The following is a 17969-nucleotide window of genomic DNA, read 5'->3' as shown; positions in this document are numbered from 1 at the left end:
AGCTCCTGTCCCATCATGAGTTTTATCAGGAGCTGCAGCTGGACAGACTTCCTGCACATGTAGTTCTCAGGAATACTGTCAATCTCTGAGTTCCCACATGGCACAAGAGAAGCATCACATAGATCGGAGCTCACCTGCCATTGCCAGAAGCGAACCCAGTGATTATATTAAATGAGGAAAAAAAGAACTTACCCCTTTTTCCTGTGCTTCTGCCTCTGTGCCAAAGCCTCAGTGCTCCACTCTTTCTCTGTGCCACTCATTTGTTGGGCCACTCCTCGCTGGCCGCTCCTTGACCTTCCCTTCCTTTTATTGGTCCCTATCAATTAATCCTCGTTTTTTCCTTCCGCTGCTCCTTCGCATCTTGCCCGAACTAAGCTCGAGACCAGTAAGCGTGACCTTTTTTACCTACTGGCCCTGTCGCTCGCTCCTCACTCCTCCTTATTGCTGCTCTTTCTCCTCTCACCCAAACTAGGCCCAAGACTGGTAAGCACGCCCTTCTTAATTACCAGCCCTGTCATTCGCTTCTCCTTCTCACTGCTCCTTCTCCTCTCGCCTGAACTAGGCCCAAGACCAGAGAGTGCATCCTTCTTAACTACCGACCCTGCCACTCACTCCTCTTCCTCATTGCTCCTTCGCTTCTCACCCAAACTAACCCAAAAGGTAAGAGGTGAATGAAAATTAAAACATAAAATATATACAGAACTTAAAACGTACTGAAAATACTCAGAATCCATGGCAAAAGAAGCAAGGTTAATATTCCCTCTTAATCTTGAGAAAAATAACTGACCAATATCTGAGATTTATCTAGATTATTCAAATACTGAGGAAGTGGGTTGGAGAGGAAAGAGCAAGAGGGAGATTATGGTTAAACAAGAAATTGTGCTAAGGATGTGAATACAATCAACACACAAAGGCTGAAGACATTCAGCAATTCACGCAACATTCTTTATAGAACCATAGAACACTACAGCACAGAAACAGTCCCCTTTGGCCCTTCTAGTTTGTGCTGAACCATTTTTTTTGCCTAGTTCCACTGACTAGACACCCAGTCCAGAGCCCACCATACCTCTCCTATCCATGTACCTGTCCAAATTCTTCTTAAGTGCTAAAACTTAGCCTACATTTACCAGCTCAGCTGGCAGTTTGTTTCACACTCCCACCACTCCCTGTGTGGAAGAAGTTCGCTCTAAACTTCTCCCTTTTCACTCGTAACCCATGTCCTCTGGTTTGTATCTCACCTGCCCTCAGTGGAAAAAGCGTATCTACATTTGCTCTGTCTATCCCCCTCATAATTTTAAATACCTCTGTAAAATCTCCCCTCATTCTTCTACCTCCTAAACTGTTTAACCTTACCCTGTAACTCAGTTCCTGAAGTCCGGACAACCTCCTAGTAAATCTTCCCTGCACTCTTTCTATCTTATTGATGTCTTTCAACTTTACCATTACATCCAAGGTCCTATACTCAATACTTTAATTTATCAAGGCCAATATGGCAAAAGCTCTCTTTACAATCCAATCCAACTGTGATGTTACTTTCAGGGAATTATGTATCTATATTCCCAGGTCCCTCTGTTCTATCGCACTCCTCAATGCCCCACCATTCACTATATACGTCCTTTCTAAGTTTGTCCTTCCAAAATACAACTCCTCACACTTGTCTGCATTAAATATCTGATCTCTTAGAATACCTTCCAATAATTTACCTACTACTGACGTCAGGCTTACCAGCCTGTAATTTCCAGGGTGAGTTTTGGAGCATTTTTTAAACAATGGAACAACATGCGCTATCCTCCAATCCTCCGGCACCACATTCATGACTGAGGACATTTTAAATATTTCTACTGGAACCCCTACAATTTCTACACTAGCCTCCCTCAAGGATTGAAGGAATATCTTGTCAGGCCCTGGGGATTTATCCACCCTTATTTGCTTTAAGACAGCAAGCACTTCCTTCTCTTTAATCTATATAGGTTTCATTATCTAACTGCTTGTTTTCCTTACTTCCCATGACTCTGTGTCTGTTTCCTGAGTGAATCCTGATGGAAAAAAAAACACATTTAAGATCTCCCCCATCTCTTTTGGCTCCGTATAAAGCTGACCAATCTTATCTACAAGGGGAACCAATTTTGTCCCTAACTATCCTTTTGCTCTTAATATACCTGTAGAAACCCTTAGGATTTTCCTTCACATTGTCTGCCAAAGCAACATCATGTCTTTTTTAACCTTCCTGATTTATTTCTTGAGGTTTTTCTTGCATTTTTAAAATACATCTCAAGTTCTTCATTTGCTCCATGTTAATTATACCTGGTATGCATCTCTCTTTTCTTGCAAACCAGATTCCCAATATCCCTCAAAAACCAAGGTTCCCTATACCTGCTAACCTGGCCTTTAATCCTGGCAGGAACATACAAATTCTATACTCTCAAAACTTCATCTTTGAAGGTCCTCCACTTAACTTTCTAATTTCCTCAAAATTAGCCCTTTCTCTAATTTAGAACATCAACCCGAGGCTTAGACCTTCTCAATAATTTACATTGAAACTAATGGTATTATGATCACTGGACCCAAAATGTTCCCTTTCACATACTTCTATCACCTGTCCTGTCTCATTCCCTAAAAGGAGATCCAGTATTCTCTAGTTTCCTGAACACATTTGACAAACTCCAAGCCATCCAGCCTTTTAAGGTATGGGAGTCCCAGTCAATATGTGGAAAGTTAAAATCCCCGACTATCACAACCTTGTGTTTTCTATAACTGTCTGCTATCTCTCCACAGATTTACTCCTCCAATTCTTGTTGACTATTGGGCCATCTATAATACAATCCCATGAAAGTGTAAAAGTAAAGATTTCATTTTTGTCATGTAATAGTACATTTAGAATGTAACATACATGAAATTCTTTAACTTTTGTCTACTGTAGGGCAGACAGTCACTATTTTGTCCAATGCCCCTCACAGAAACCTACAGCACCTCCTAAGCAGTCTCCCCTCCAAGTATTGACTGGTCCTGTGCCTGCTTAACTTCTAAGATCAGACAATCCCAGCCGTATAAAGATATGTAACCAAGGTTTCAAAGTTTTGGTAAAAACATGTATAAATGTGGTCATACTTTTCCCGTGCCTCAGCTCCACCCATATAGCCTCAGTAAACAAGTCCTCTGGTCTGGTCTGCCTGAGCACAGCTGTGATATTTTCCCTGATGAGCAATGCCACTCCTCTCCCTTTCATTCTCCACTCATCCCCGTTTTAATGCATCTAAAGCAATGGAAGCCCAGAACATTGAGCTGCCAGTCCTGTCCCTCCTACAACCACATTTCACTAATGGCCACAATATTATGATTCCACATGCCATTCCATGGTCTAAGCTCGTGGCCATTCCTACAATGTTCCTTGCATTGAAATAGATGCACTTCAGAAAATTTCAGCCATGTACAACCCCTTGACTTCTAATGTTACATGTAATTTTCACATCATTTCACTCCTCTCTCTGCTTTGGCACTCTGGTTCCCATCCTTCTCCAAATTTAGTTTAAACTCATCAGAGCAGCACTAGCAAACTTTCCCGCAAGGATATTAGTTTCCCTCCAGTTCAGACGCAAACTGTCCTGTCAGAACAGGTCCCAACTTCCCTGGAAGAGAGCCCAATGATCCAAAAACCAGAAGCCTGCCCTCCTGCACCATGTCTTTAGCCACTTATTAAGCTGCATTAGCCTCCTATTTCTAACCTCTCTGGCACATGGTATGGGTAACAATCCTGAGATCACTACCCTGGAGGTCCTGTCCTTTAGCCTAGCACCTAACTCTCTGAACTCTCCTTGCAGGACCTCCTCACCTTTCTTACCCATGTCATTAGTCCCTAGATGGACCACGACATTTGGTTGCTTACCCTCTCTCCTGAGAATGCCATGAACTTGATCTGAGATATCTCAGATCCTGGCACCAGGGAGGCAACGTACCATCCTGGATACTCGACCTCTTCGACACAATCTATCTGTCCCCCTAACTATGAGATCCACTATCAGTACAGCTTGCCTCTTCTCCATCTTTCCCTTCTTAGGCACAGGACCAGACTCTGTGCCAGAGACCTGATCGCCATGACTTGTCTCTAGTAGCTCATTTCCCATCCCCCCTCAAAGAATATCCAAAATGGTTTACTTGTTATTGAGGGGAATGGCCGCAGGGATAACCTGCTCTGCCTGCCAGTTCCCTTTCCCTCTCTTGTCATCCATCCACCCTCCTCCTCCTTCCTAGATGTGATAGTGACCCTGTAACTCCTGTCTATCACCCCCTCTGCCTCCAGAATGATCCAGAGTTCATCCAACTCCAGCTGCAATTCCTTAACTTGGCTTATCAGGAGCTGCAGCTGGATGCACTTTTGTCAGATGAAGTCATCAGGGATACTGCTGGCTTCTCTGGATACACACATTCTGCAAGAGGAGCATTCCCCTGCCGTGTGGCAAAGGTGAAGATAGATAAGCAAAGTTTTAGGTCTTGTCCCTTCATCAAGATATGAATAAAAAGCAGGCATGTGCCTGAATAAAATGGTGGAGGAGAGGCAGAAAGAGAAGCACAGGCCCCCAGGCAAGAGGTTATAGGTGGATAAGGGAGGGTGGGCACAAGGGTAAAAAGTGAGGTGATGGGGGACAGAATAGCTCTCTAAATGGAGAGAGAACAGGTGGAGAGCTGGAGGAAAGGAGTCAGAGGGATGGGGAGGGAGACAGGAGTGGCCCAATGAAACCTGGAGAAGTCGATGTTAATGCTATCCAGTTAGAGAGTTCTGAGGTGGAACATTAGGTGTGGCTCCTCCAATTTCGGATGGCCTCGGTCTGGCAGTGCACGAGGCCTTGGACAGATATGTCAGCGTGGGAACGGGATGCAGAATTGAAATAGTTGGCCACTGAGAGGTCCCTGTCATTGCTGTCAAAAGAGTGAAGGTGCCCAACAAAACAATCTCCCAATCTACATCCAGTCCTTCCGATGCAGAGAAGGACAAAATGGGAGCACAGGAAACAGCAGACAACCCCTGCAGAGCAACAAGTGAAGCAACACCCTGTCTTGGGTAAACGTATACCTCTCATTTTGTTCATTTTAGATTGGTCACCATGTTTGAGCTACCGAAAGAAAATAGACACACACACTGAGAGCACTTCAGTTTATACAAATGTTTATTACAAATTCAAAAGCTGATTTCAAACTACAATATGCAAGCCCTTCCCAACTATACTCATCAACGCCTGGATTGGTCCCAACTGCCGAAGCGAGGCAAAGACTGCACACTTGTAGTAGGTTGTCAGGGTGCCGGAGGCAGCTTCTCCACCTCCCCCCGACCGGGACGTTGGCTGGACTCTAGAAGTTCTTCTTCTTGCTGAGGGATGTTGCCACCTCTCGGAGAGTCTCAAACTTCAGCAGCGGGACCATGGCTTATATTACCCAAAAACTGCTTACCCAAGCACCTAGTCCCAGCACAGCAAGAAAGATAAGCAAGCAAGCTAGCATGCCTAGGCTTCTATCGAATAACATAATTTCAGCTTATCACTTTGAATACAATGGTTTATTTTGCATCAAGGTTAGGCCTCTGACAGTCTGTGACCAAAATAAGCAGGAAGGTTAAATGTTCTTGGTACACAGATGTCCTTTCGTCAGATAACAGCATCTCTGGCCCCTCGGTGGAATTTAGCTTGTCTGCTGATTCTAAAACACAAGCAGGTTCTCAGCCTTGCAGAAGCAAAGGCTGCAAAAAGTTTTTTAAAAAATGGTTTAAATCTTCCATTACACACCCCACCTGGAAGGACTTCCTGAGGCCTCCAATGATGGTGAGGAAGGAGGTGTGGCGACATGTATCAAGTCCTGCAATAAGCCCCAAGGGGGAAAATGGTGGGAAGGAATGAGTGGATGAGGGAACCACGGAGGGAGTAGACCCTGTGGAAGGCAGAGGGGGAGGAGAGGGAAAGACACACTTGGCAGTGGGACCACGTCATGGGTGACTAAATTGCGGAGCATATGTAGAATGCAGAGACTGATAGGGCAACAGGAAAGAACAAGGGAAACCCTGTCACCACTGACAGAGGGCCCAAAACAGATATGCGGAAATGGAGGAGATGCAGACAAGGACCGAGCTGACAGCGGCTGAGAGGAAGCTATATTTGTTGAAGGAGGAGGACATCTCAGATTATCTGGAATGGAAGGCCTCTTCCTGGAAGCAGTTACAATGGACATGGAGGAACTTAGAGAAAGCTGGGTGCAGAGAGGTGTAGTTGAGGTAACTGTGGGAGTTGGTGGCATTGTAGCAGATGTCTGAAGAAAGTTTATCTCCCAAGATGGAGAAAGAGAGGTCGAGAAAGGGACGAGTGCAGCAAGAGATGGACCAAGAGAATTTGAGGTCGGGGTCAAAGGTAACAGCACCATGGATAAACTTGACGAGGTCATTATAGAAGCATGAGGCAGCACCATTATTGCAGAGGAAGAGTTGAGGAGCCTTGCCTGCGTAGGCTTGTAGCATGGATTGCTTCACATAGCCAACAAAAAGGCTAGCATAGTTGGGACCCATGCAGATACCCATGGCTACTCCTTTAACGGAGAAAGAAAAGAGGATATAGGGTTAGGGATAGGTTGTTGATTATATTGGAGAAGAAACAATCATGCAAACAAATGTGTGTGATATCAACACAAGTAAAGAACCTAAAGATGGTTTAGAAGAGAGGTAAGTGATAACAGCAGACCCATAACCTGGATTATTTGCCTTAAAAAAAAATAGGAGCAAAGGGTTCACTGAAATCGTTGAGTCCAGGTGATTGTATGTCATTGAAAATGAGATAACTAACTTGAGCTTACATTGCTTTTCTTTGGAGATATGGGACATCGTAGTCAGAAGTGTTTTGTGATTAAAGTGATAAATAGGGTCACGCTTACCAAATGTAAGTGTTCAGCAAAGTGATAATTTACTCTGCATGGACAGCAGAAAATATAGTGTACTAAATTGAATGAAATACAAGTAATACTCTATTTCACCTGGAAGGAGTGTTTGGAGCCCTGGGTTTTTTTTGTAGAAATTGAGGAGGTGGCGTTGCTTAACCTGCATTGGGATAGGAAATGACATGCGAAGAGAATCAGTGTTGGGACTGAATGAAGGATAGCCAGTATAGTGAAGGAAATAGTGTAAGAGCATTTTTTGTTGTGGCTGAAATGCCCATGTATGATTTGATGAACAAGTCAGTTGATGGGCTGGAAGATGAGGTCAGTCGTGAATCTCAGAAAAAAAGAAGTGGCGTACAAAGTCCATGCAGTAGAATGTACTTGGGCACGAGCCAAGTCAATAATGTTGACTATTTTGTGTCTGTCTAACTTACTGATTTGTGAACGATTATAGAATCCTAGAACATTGTGATTGCTTTGTTTGAATTGTTTGCCTAACATTGATTTACCTGGAATTTCCAGACAGAAATAGGCTATTCAACTGAACTCGTTAGTGCACGTATTTGTTCTGTACACAAGCTTTCTTTCACTTACTTTAACTCTATCTGTATATTGATGCATTCTTTCAATCTCTACCTACTTACCTGGCTTCTATTTATACCTGTCCATGTAATTTTGCTTAACTGCTCCAGAAGCTAACACTGAAAGCTGCTACAAATACAACACAGTTGAGGAGTTGTAGCATCAGCCAAAAGAGATAGATGGTTAAAAAAAATCTGTAAACCCGTTGATATTCCTTTGAAAAAGCTGGAGGTGGTTGTCAAGGGAAAAGTGCTCTTCCTTCAACATAAACAGCACTAGTAGAGTGGGAGTTAAATGGGGGACTTCAGTGGTCGGGTGGGTGTTAAATGGGGAACTTCACAGCTGTAGTTTTATTATATGCACATAAAATGATAATGTGATCTGCCTGTGATACACATTTCCAGTGGATATTAACTGCATAATGGCATCCAGAACAATTTTAGGCAATAATTTTGGTCTACTCATTAGTTGTCTTTTTACAATCTGTTGTGCTCTGATTACAGGAGCAACAAAGCCTAGTTTGAAGGAAATACATTACACATTGTGCCTTTAACACTAGTTGTACAATCATTGCGGTACTTATTAGGGCCATGCACATAAGTGCTGGGAGAAACTCAAGAGTGTACTCTTCAGGAAGGCAAATAGTACATTATCCTCTATAGCAAGAGGGTTGTGGTTAAGAATAAGGAAGTATTGTTACATTTATGCAGAATGTGATCCACACTGTTTAAAAGACCTTTTCATAGTCGGCCCAGAAAAGTCTGCTGTGATGTCCCCTTTCAGCCTAGAGGCAGATGGGCAGTTGATACAGCATTCAGGAAGCTATTGGTGCAATGGCGCCATACCTACGCACCGAGCAATGCCCGACTTCATTATCTATAGTACCCCATGCAGCTGGAACCACTCTGTGTTTCCCAGAATGTTTCCAACTGTGTGGGGGATTATGGGTAGGGTAGACAGCCATTGCTCTGCTGTGTATTGAGCCGCTGGCGTCGATGAGCGGCCCCAAAGGCCGAAGAGGCCCAGTGAGGTGCCAGAGCACCCAGCTCCCTGATGGCTCCACCAACCTGACTGCTCCCTGACGGCTCCCACCAGCCACCCCTTCCCTGAGGGGGTCACAGAGGGAGATGGGTGAGTGAGTGGGAGAGATAAAAGTGAGATGGGTCATGGGCTGACGGCGTCATCACAACGTCATCAGCCCGCCCCTAACCAACCGCTTGCAACGGCAGTACATTCGTGATGTGTGGCGGAATGTTTTGCTCCGCCACTGACATTACCTTGGAGAGGGATTGGAGTCGGCGCCTTGGAGCCGGTCGGGAAGCATTCATGACGGTAAGTTTTCCGATGTGAGGCTGGAGAATCTCCGCCTCTACGTTCAGATTGTTTTGCTTTATGAAAGAGCTTAATGATATACTAGTGTTGGAGGCTGTTGAAAAGAGATGCACTTGGCTAATTGCTGGGGCAACAGGGTTCTCTTTTCACAAGCTGCTAAAGAAGGTGGTTCTATATTTGGAATTGAGAACACATTTAATGCTAAGGCGGTATGACAGGATAGTTAAACTGGACTTCCTTACCCTGGAGAAACAGCGCTTTAGCTCATCTGTTTACATCAATTGTTGCACCCATATATTCAAATCCTATTTACCTGCATTAGGTCTATCGTATTCTATGCTTTGATGATCTCAGTAATTGTCTAGATACTTGTTAAATATTGTAGAACTATCTGGTTCCACCATCTCCTCAGGAAATTCATTCTGGATCCAATCACTGTGTGAAAAAGATGCCGCTCAGAACCCCTCTAAACTGTTTACCTCTTATCAAACTCATGTCCTCTTGTCTTAGCCTTTTCACTCCGCTGAGTACATGTGAGTTAACCTTCCAAATTGGAGGGTCAAATCCTGGGAATTGCACGGTGTGAAAATAAATATTCGAGCAGAGCAAATCAGATTTGAGAGCCCGGCTGTGTGAAATGACAACCAGTCCTACCTGCATGCTTGAATCAGTCTGGAAGATAAATTTCACAGTGGGGCTGGTCGCGCTCTGACAGACACCCATCCTGCTGCCTGAGCCACACTCTGACAGCTCCCCCTGTCACATTAGTGAGGGGACCGGCGTGAAGGAGCAGGTCAGGGGGGGTGGGCAGCATGTGGCAGTGGTCAGTGTGAGGAGCAGCGAGCCCAGTGTGAGGGGAACGGGGCAGGGGAGCAGGCGGCGTGTGGAAACAAAATGCACAGATGTCATTAACATTTCAACAATAAACATTTCACAAATTAATCTGATTGTGATTTTGTGTTTATGAAGATCATAATATCTGAAGATCATAATATCTAAAGATCTGACACCTGTGAAATGTCACTGTGCAGTCAGCTGGCTGTCAGAGCACTGAATGTATTAAATCACTTGCGATGTCACCGCTGGAGGTGCGACCCCCCCCCCCCCCATTAAAATCTTGAATAGCAGAATTCCCTGCAAATAATGTGGTGTGAAATGCTGCCGGGTTCAGTTTGCCCTGCAATGTTTCCTGTTCCTAGGCAGGTCGGCAGTAAGAAAATGGCTTTACACATACCCTCCAGGGGATAAAGATTCTTGCTATCTGCACTTTCTATTCCCTCATAATTTTGTATAACTCTATCAATCTCCTGCACTCCAGGTTAAACAAACAAGCTTGTTAAATTTCTCTTTATAACTGAAGTGCTCCAATCCAGAAAACATCTGAGTGCCCTTTTCTGCAGACCAGATCACTGGAGAAGTATTAAGAGAATGTTGAGAATTTATTTTGAAAGATTAGGGTATTCAAGGTTTTGGGAACTAGCAAAGAGGAGTTGAAGCCTGGGTCAGAATCCGCCTCAGTCATGTTGAGGGCCCAAGTGGGCCATCCCCTATTTTCTAGTAAAAAGTAAATCACGTTGCTGGAGAAAGTGAGGAGGTCAAACAGTGTACTTTATATAGCAAAGATAAAGATACATAACCAATGTTTCGGGCTTGAGCCCTTCATCAAGGCATAGGGAAAATATGGGTAGGTGCCCGGGTGAACTCCTTTTCTCTTCTTCAAAAGAGTGTCATGTGTTTTTTTTTAATAACTATTAAAATAATGTTTCAGTTCAGAGTAATATTTGGATATGGCTACAAAAGCCATTTAGCTTGACACGACATTGAGATATCACTGTTCACATTCAAAATTCCTTTATAGTCATGGACATAAATACACAAAATTAATTTTTGTTTGCTGTAAAGAGACACCAGTGCTCCAACCAATAAGAGAAAGAGAAGTAACATACAACATTACAACACACTACAGCCCCTTCGGCCTTTGATGTTGTATCTACTTTTCCCACCAAAAAATAAACACTTAACCCTCTATTTTTCTTTCATTCATGTGCCTGTCTAAGAGTCTCTAAGTGCCCGTAACTTTTCAGCCTCCACTACCACCCTTGGCATGGCATTCTGTGTAAAATACTTACCCCTGATTTCTCCTCAAAACTTTCCTCCCTTTATAAAGCCAAAGCAATTGAAGGAAACCAACCCATGCAGCAATGGAGAGAATATACAAACTCCTTACAGACAGTGCTGGATTCAAACCCCGGTCACTGGCACTGTAACGGTGTTGCGCTAACTGTTAAACTAATTGTGCTGCCCAAAAGTCTCTCAGAGACAGAGTGTCTACAGATTTCCTTCCTGTGCTCCCATAACCACTGGAGCCGCATGGCCTCCTGTCCATTCCAGTGTTGAATCTAAACTTCTAGTTCTGAACCTCTGATACTATTAAGAAGCTGTCAGTGCCCAAGAGCCTCAAAGGAAACTTCACTATTCGTGCCATTACGGATCCTGGTCCTCATATCTGGTTCTTATGAACCTGTCTCCAGTAGCCTGGTGTGAATCCTTCAGCTTCTGACCTTCACTGGTCCACTGCTGTTGTCATCTTCCCTTTGGAGGTATCTCCCAGGCACCCACCCTCTGGTGCATGGTGTTCTGCCATGCTCCAGTCCGCTGATCTTCCAGAGTCCGCGACCCTCGTGGTCTGCTGCCAAGCATGGGCTCCAGCCATCTTAGGCATGGACCTCTGTGGGTTCACTAATGTTACAAAAAACACTGCTGCCCACTTCTGCAGGCTATTTAAAACTTGATTTAGGCCATCAGCATCTTGACCAGTCAGTCAGAGGAGCATTTTGTCTCTGCTCTCACTCTCCTGGGTCCACACTAGCAGCAAGGCTGTTGTTACTGCAGTTCTGGAAGCACCGTTGGTTCTTTTTACAATATGCAACAGGAATGGCAGTGAAAATATACCCCCATTGGTGCAGGAGTGTTGTTGAGATACAGTGTCGGTCGGTATTAAAAGGAGTTTCGCTTCACATTCAAATATGAGTGCTTAGTATTTGCTATCCATGGGTACATGTAATAGGAAAACATTTCATTTCTACTATTGTGAGTGTCTGAACAGCACAAATCTCACCAAAGAATTAAGTCAGGTGCCATCTTTTTACATGGATCAGTGAGCTCATGTCAGTTTTCTTGTGTATCTAGGTTGTAGGTAACACTACATCTGGAGCCTACAGTTACAACACACAACAGAGTGTGGCCTTTGCATACGTCCCTGTGGAACTCAGCAAAATAGGACAACGCCTGGATGTGGAGCTGCTAAATAAAAAGTCTAAGGCAGAAATTATCCAAGAACCATTGGTGTTGACAGAACCAACTAGGACTCGAACAAAGAAGAAAAGTGAACTTTCAAATGTTTGATAGAAAATATTGTTATTCAAAGGAAAGCAATCCTGCACACTGGATCATAGATGTAGGTCAGTTCTGTAGGTACCACTGAAACAAAGTATCTCTTTAAATGTGAATAATAAGTACAGGATTGGAAAAATGTAAGAAATTTTCACGTGACTTCTACAATCACCATCTGTCTAACTAACAAGGAGATCAGTTTTAAAAATACTTTTCATGAATGAAAATGCTGGGTCATACTTTAACAAGGCAGAAAACTATATTGTTGAACTATGCTTCAACTGGGACCACATTTCCAATTATCTGGGATCCTGTATATGCGAATACACTGACTTCAGCAAAATGCCCCACAATACTTTCTCTGATGTTCTGCAACAGGAATGCCAATCCATCCTATCACATAAGCCCACCCTGCCTCAGTGTTAGCATTGTTAGAGCTTCATAGTTTGTTATAATTTCCTCAAAGATGCAGATGAAAAATCACAATCTCAACAACAAATGTGAAAGAATCTGAGATCTGGTCAAATCTCCATTTAAGGATCAAAAACTTTCTCAAACCAAAAATAATTTTTAATCTAAATTCATGAAGGACCTGCTGAGGGATTTGAAAATCCTTCATCCAAATGAAATGAATCGTTGATGGTCATGAGTTCTGATATACAGGGAAAGGCTTAGTTTTGCATGCCATACAGGCAGCTTAAAAAAAAAGTCATCGTCCTCCAGTGACTTTTCAGATCCACAAAAAAGTCCATGCGCTATCGGTAATGTAATAATCAGTCTTTAGCTGTTCAACCATTATTAAAAGAACAGTTCATTTAAGCCTCACTTCAATAGACAGGACGTGATTTAATTATTTTATAAAATCTGATATATTTGAATAATGAAAAGTTCTCCCCCAGTAAATAGCCTAGTCAAAGGAATAAATAACTGACCTTGCATTTGACTTCAATTTCGGAAGCTGATGGATATCATTGGGAATGGACCAGGTGCCTATGCAAAAAGTTTTATTTCTGAGATCATGACTACATACACATAGAAGTACTGCTGAAATGATTTAAGAAGAAACATTTTTTTGAATTCAAAGAGTTTATTTCAAAGTCCAATTCATCCAAGTTCAAATATTGATCCTGCCAACTTTATCAACAGCTCTTCTGAACAAATCAGGAAATAATATATGACCGCTAAGTAATTCACTTACTCATTAGTCTATTATGTTGCAGTCAGTAAATATTGAATGAATAGGGGTTGTTGAGAATTAGGAAGTGAAAAAAAAGGAATATATTAAATAAAACTGAATTACATTGTTCAATGACATGCTGCAATAAAATGCATTTCTGCAAAATAAATTCTTGTGCCTGCTGAACATATTTTGCCATAAATAAAAACAAAATAATAAAAAAATGGATTTGTTCATAAATAATAGGGAAAAGTAATGTATACCCCTCCTATGAACAGGAACTTGTTGAATCTCATCTGTGCGGAACAGGGACGCACTGTTCTTGGAAACAGTGGTAGAAAGTCAATGACTTTAGGGTTAACTATTGGTAAACTTTTCAAATGCAAAACACATAAAAGTTAGGAGACTAAAAGAATGATAGGAACAGCTTATAACTAATCTTCTCATCAACTTGTGTCTTCATGACTATACCTAATTTAGATAACTGGTGACAAATTGTAACATGTTTTTGAAACTGGCCATACTTCTGTGAAGGAGTCGCAGGGTAAAGAATGGGGCTAAGAAATCTTTGTAATTCAAAGTATAAAATGTGAACTAATTTATCAGAAATTGAAATTTACTTGCCACCCTCTGTGGTATCTATGGACTTTGATGATAAAACGCAGTGTGAATTGTATTAAAACTGCAAATAAAATGGATTTATTGAAAACTTTATAATTTTCTATTTCTTTTTAATAAATATGATTCTTTATATTTTCTTTTATTTCTGGAACTAGCATTCTGAAGCAGTTTGAAAAAGAGATAGCTGAATGTTTCTTAGATCTAGCCGTGTTTATTCCTGTCTCCCAACAAAATAAAATGCTTACCGTGATAGAGAAGTTACCACATTATTTCACCTCTGATTTAACTTCTCCATTTATACCTTCTATCTTGGATGATCTAGAATTTTGCAGGTAACCTGTAACTTTACAGGAGATTGTTGAACTGTGCTGGTTATTTAATCTTTCTAATTAGCTGCAAACTGCAGCAATATATACTACACCACTTTCAGTCCACCCAACATGTTCCTCTCAGAAACCAGATGCAGTTTTGCTTATCTGACTGGAAGCTCACTTCTGCATTCTCAATGGAGAAACTGTACCCAAAGGGAATAGAGTTAAGGAACAAGGGAGTCTACAGACGCTGGGGACGAGTGGAATATATATGCGCTGGAGAAACTTGCAGACCACATAGAAAAGGGTAACCAACTTTTCGGGCCTGTTATGTCGAAGAGCCCAGCCCCAAACCATTGGTTATCCTTCCTATGCACATCTGTGCATTGCACCCAAAAGGAATTGTGCTGTAGCTCCATTTCTTTCCAGCTCAGCTCTCTTCTGGTAGGTTACAATTACGGGATCACCTGACATATTTCAATGCTGCCTGTGAATGATACCCAAACATGATTATAATTACAATAAAACACAATCTTTTCCCAGTACCCAGATTGTTGAATAAAGCTAGTAATTCCATTGTAGGAACATAAGAAATAGGAGCAGGAGTCAGCTATCTGGCCCGTTGAGCTTGCTTCATCATTCAGTAGGATCATGGCTGATCTGGCCATGGACTCAGCTTCAACCATCTGTTTTCCCCCATAATGCTTAATTCAATGTAAAAATCTAACTGTCTTAAAAGTACGACTTGCCAACTTATATAAACCAATGTCCTGACAGATGAGGAAAAGCATGTTGGATGCCTTCAGACACAAGAAGAGTGTGCAAACTTCTCATAGGCAGGGTTGAACTTGGGTGGGTCTGGAACTGTGGGGAAGCAATTTTACCAGATGCATCACTGTACCACCCATGATCGATTTTGAATAGTGGATAGCATAAGCATGCACTTCAAAGTTCCCACCACCCAAATATTCTCCTTAGACCCACCTATCTCATCCCCTCACCCAAGTATTCTCTTTAGGCCCACCTATCACATCCTCTCTCCAAAGCAGTATCTGTGCTTTTGTTCAAATAACAGTCACCTGCAAAAGGGCAATGAGAAAGCACATTTGATTCGGCATCATCCACCACCAGCTTAGGTACCAATGTCTCCTGTAACTTAGACACCAATAAAGAAGTGGATCTGCACAGCAGACACAGGGCATCAATGGGCAACAATGTGGGCAGAAGAGTAGAATAGGTCTGGGGCCAGCTGACTAGGGAGTGCAGTCACACATGGGCTCTGCTTTGGAGCACTCAGGTGAGAACTTTCATTGGGCAGCATTCAGAAGACTCTTGAGTGTTCACAATGCTGTACTGGCTGGTCCACTGAAATTCTGTGCATAATATCTAAGAGCATGTGGAAGGCTAGCCTCATCGTGGATAACAAAATGTGCAGTCTGCCACCTCACTTTTGCTGTATGGACCTGGTGAAGCTTACAACTCAGCAACTGGGTCCAATTGTTGGCGTCCACTGCAATACAAAGATTACCTTGCACACATGGTCTGCAGTGGAAACACAGACGGTCTCCATTGTGACTTTGGAGGAGAACAGTTGGCTTCAGGACATCTCAGTGGCTCAGCAATCACTGGAAGGGTTTGTGGGGTGCAGCAGAAAGCAAGCTCCAAGACTCGAATCACAATCAGTAATGATCTTTATTAAATAACAATTGAACAATAAAGCAGTGCAACAGCTCTCCTGTTGATGCACTCACACACTTGTGCTGACTTGGACCCATCTGTGGACTTGTCGGGGAAGGAAGAGGCTCAGTGCAGCAGGAGGCAAGAGGGGAAGATTCCCTGAGTGTTAGACCCCAAAGGATAATGTGTCCATGTAGTTTTATACTCCCTTACATTGGTAAAATAAGTGTAACTATTGACCTTCTCCCTCCCCCTCATACCTCTGCCATGTCTCCTGTAAGTCTCCCGTGTTGCAGGGGAAATTCCCAGTCTATATCTCTATATGTGTCAAGACCTCCACTAAAGGTAATAAAGCATTTATTAAGTAAATAGACAAGCATTTCTGCACAATGTCCAGCTTAATGTCATCGTTTTTTCAGCTCGGTGACCAGGGCAGCACACAATACCAAATTGGTTCAGACCAGAGAAAACAGGTGTGACTTGGCTTCCCAACACTTGTCCTCAATGACTGATCAATGAAGACAAGCATGTTAAATGCTTCCTTCACTATCATTCTCCTGTCCACCATGTTAAACAGTTTCATGAAATTAAGTACTTGTACAAGAACTCCCATTGTTTTACCAAGAGAATCCAGGGCCATGATATTTTCCATGCACTTCCCGCCATGGTTTAACATAGCAAAATCCAAAACTTCCTCGTCATTCATGTTAAACCCATCCGTCATTCATTGTGCCAATTCATCAGCTCATCTAAATCCTGTTGTGATCGGAAATAACATCCCTTACCCTATACTGTCTCACCAAATTTGATGTCAGTCCAAAACTTTCCAATAATGTGGCCAACTATGGATCCTGCTGAACTACTGCTATGGATGATATGGGTCACAAACCTCCAAAATAAATAACAACCCTTCATTACTCTCTTTAACTCTCTCCTACCCATTCATGCAATTGTGTACCCAACTGTCATTACAGCGTTAATTCCAACAATTATTGTAATAATGCAGGTCAGTATAAATAACCCATACACTTCAGGAAATTTTATTTTCTATCTAAATACAGTTGCACGGGGATGGGGAGTACTGGAAAATTAATGTTAATGAAATTGTTTGATCAGATTTGGCCTGTACGTATCATGCTTCTTTGAAATAAATATACGATAAAATCCACTCAATACATGGGTCCAAGGATTTGAACATGTCCCAGCTCCTTTGCGAATGCAAAAAAGTGCCATGCTCTGAAATGGTCAGTGGATTATCGATGTCGGCCTCCTCAGAAATTAAGGGCAACATGTTACAGGCTGAAAAACAAGGCAATCTTTGACAGTCACAAAGCAACCACTGATCGAATTCAATGTTGAGGCTAAAAAAAATCTAAATTGGTAATATAACTGGTAATATTCGTACAAATTTGCATCCACTTTAGTGGTCCATATCCAATGGACTTTTAATAAAATGTAATTTTCATCTGATTATTTGCACTTTTTAAATTTGAAGTTCATAAATAAAGTAATAATGGGGTGGAGAGTGCCAATTTTTTGCTAGATAATGTTACGGGCTCAGAGGACCCCAAAACCCAGCAGCAATAGAAATTCACCAAGACAAATGGTTACTTAAAAAATTCTTTTAATTTTCTTTCGACATAAAAACAGGATCAAACTTTAACTTAACTTAACCTAACTTAACCCCCTTCTAATTCTTAGTACACATGTATGTAATAAGTTCAGAAAAGTTCTTTGATTCAAAGTCCTATCTCACTTCTCACTCCTCCAAATTCACCGGAAGCAGGCAATTCTTATACCATGTACAAAATTCAACATTTATGAATTTTCACCAGACTCTGGTGCTCAAAGTTAAATGGTTACCGCTCAGGAAGGTTATTGTTGGTTTCAGAGAGAGAGATTTGTTGCTCGTTGGACACACACAAACTGGTTCCTTCTGATCAACCACTTCAAGTGTCTTGCCGAAG

The 17969-nt window shown here is 42.2% G+C and overlaps 1 protein-coding gene across 1 annotated transcript in view; it reads left to right on the top strand.

Annotated features, from left to right (window-relative positions):
- Positions 1-14110, top strand: part of dmgdh (dimethylglycine dehydrogenase) — a 158273-nt gene extending 144163 nt beyond the window's left edge. The window contains exon 16 of the mRNA XM_069938244.1: positions 12013-14110. Within this exon, the coding sequence (XP_069794345.1) occupies positions 12013-12228 (216 nt within the window). The 3' untranslated portion in view covers positions 12229-14110. The remainder of the gene's footprint in view (positions 1-12012) is intronic.
- Positions 14111-17969: the final 3859 nt, after the last annotated feature.

The sequence above is a fragment of the Narcine bancroftii genome, chromosome 1 (genome assembly GCF_036971445.1).
Source record: "Narcine bancroftii isolate sNarBan1 chromosome 1, sNarBan1.hap1, whole genome shotgun sequence".
Lineage (NCBI taxonomy): Eukaryota > Metazoa > Chordata > Chondrichthyes > Torpediniformes > Narcinidae > Narcine > Narcine bancroftii.
This window is presented reverse-complemented; position numbering and strand designations above follow the sequence as displayed.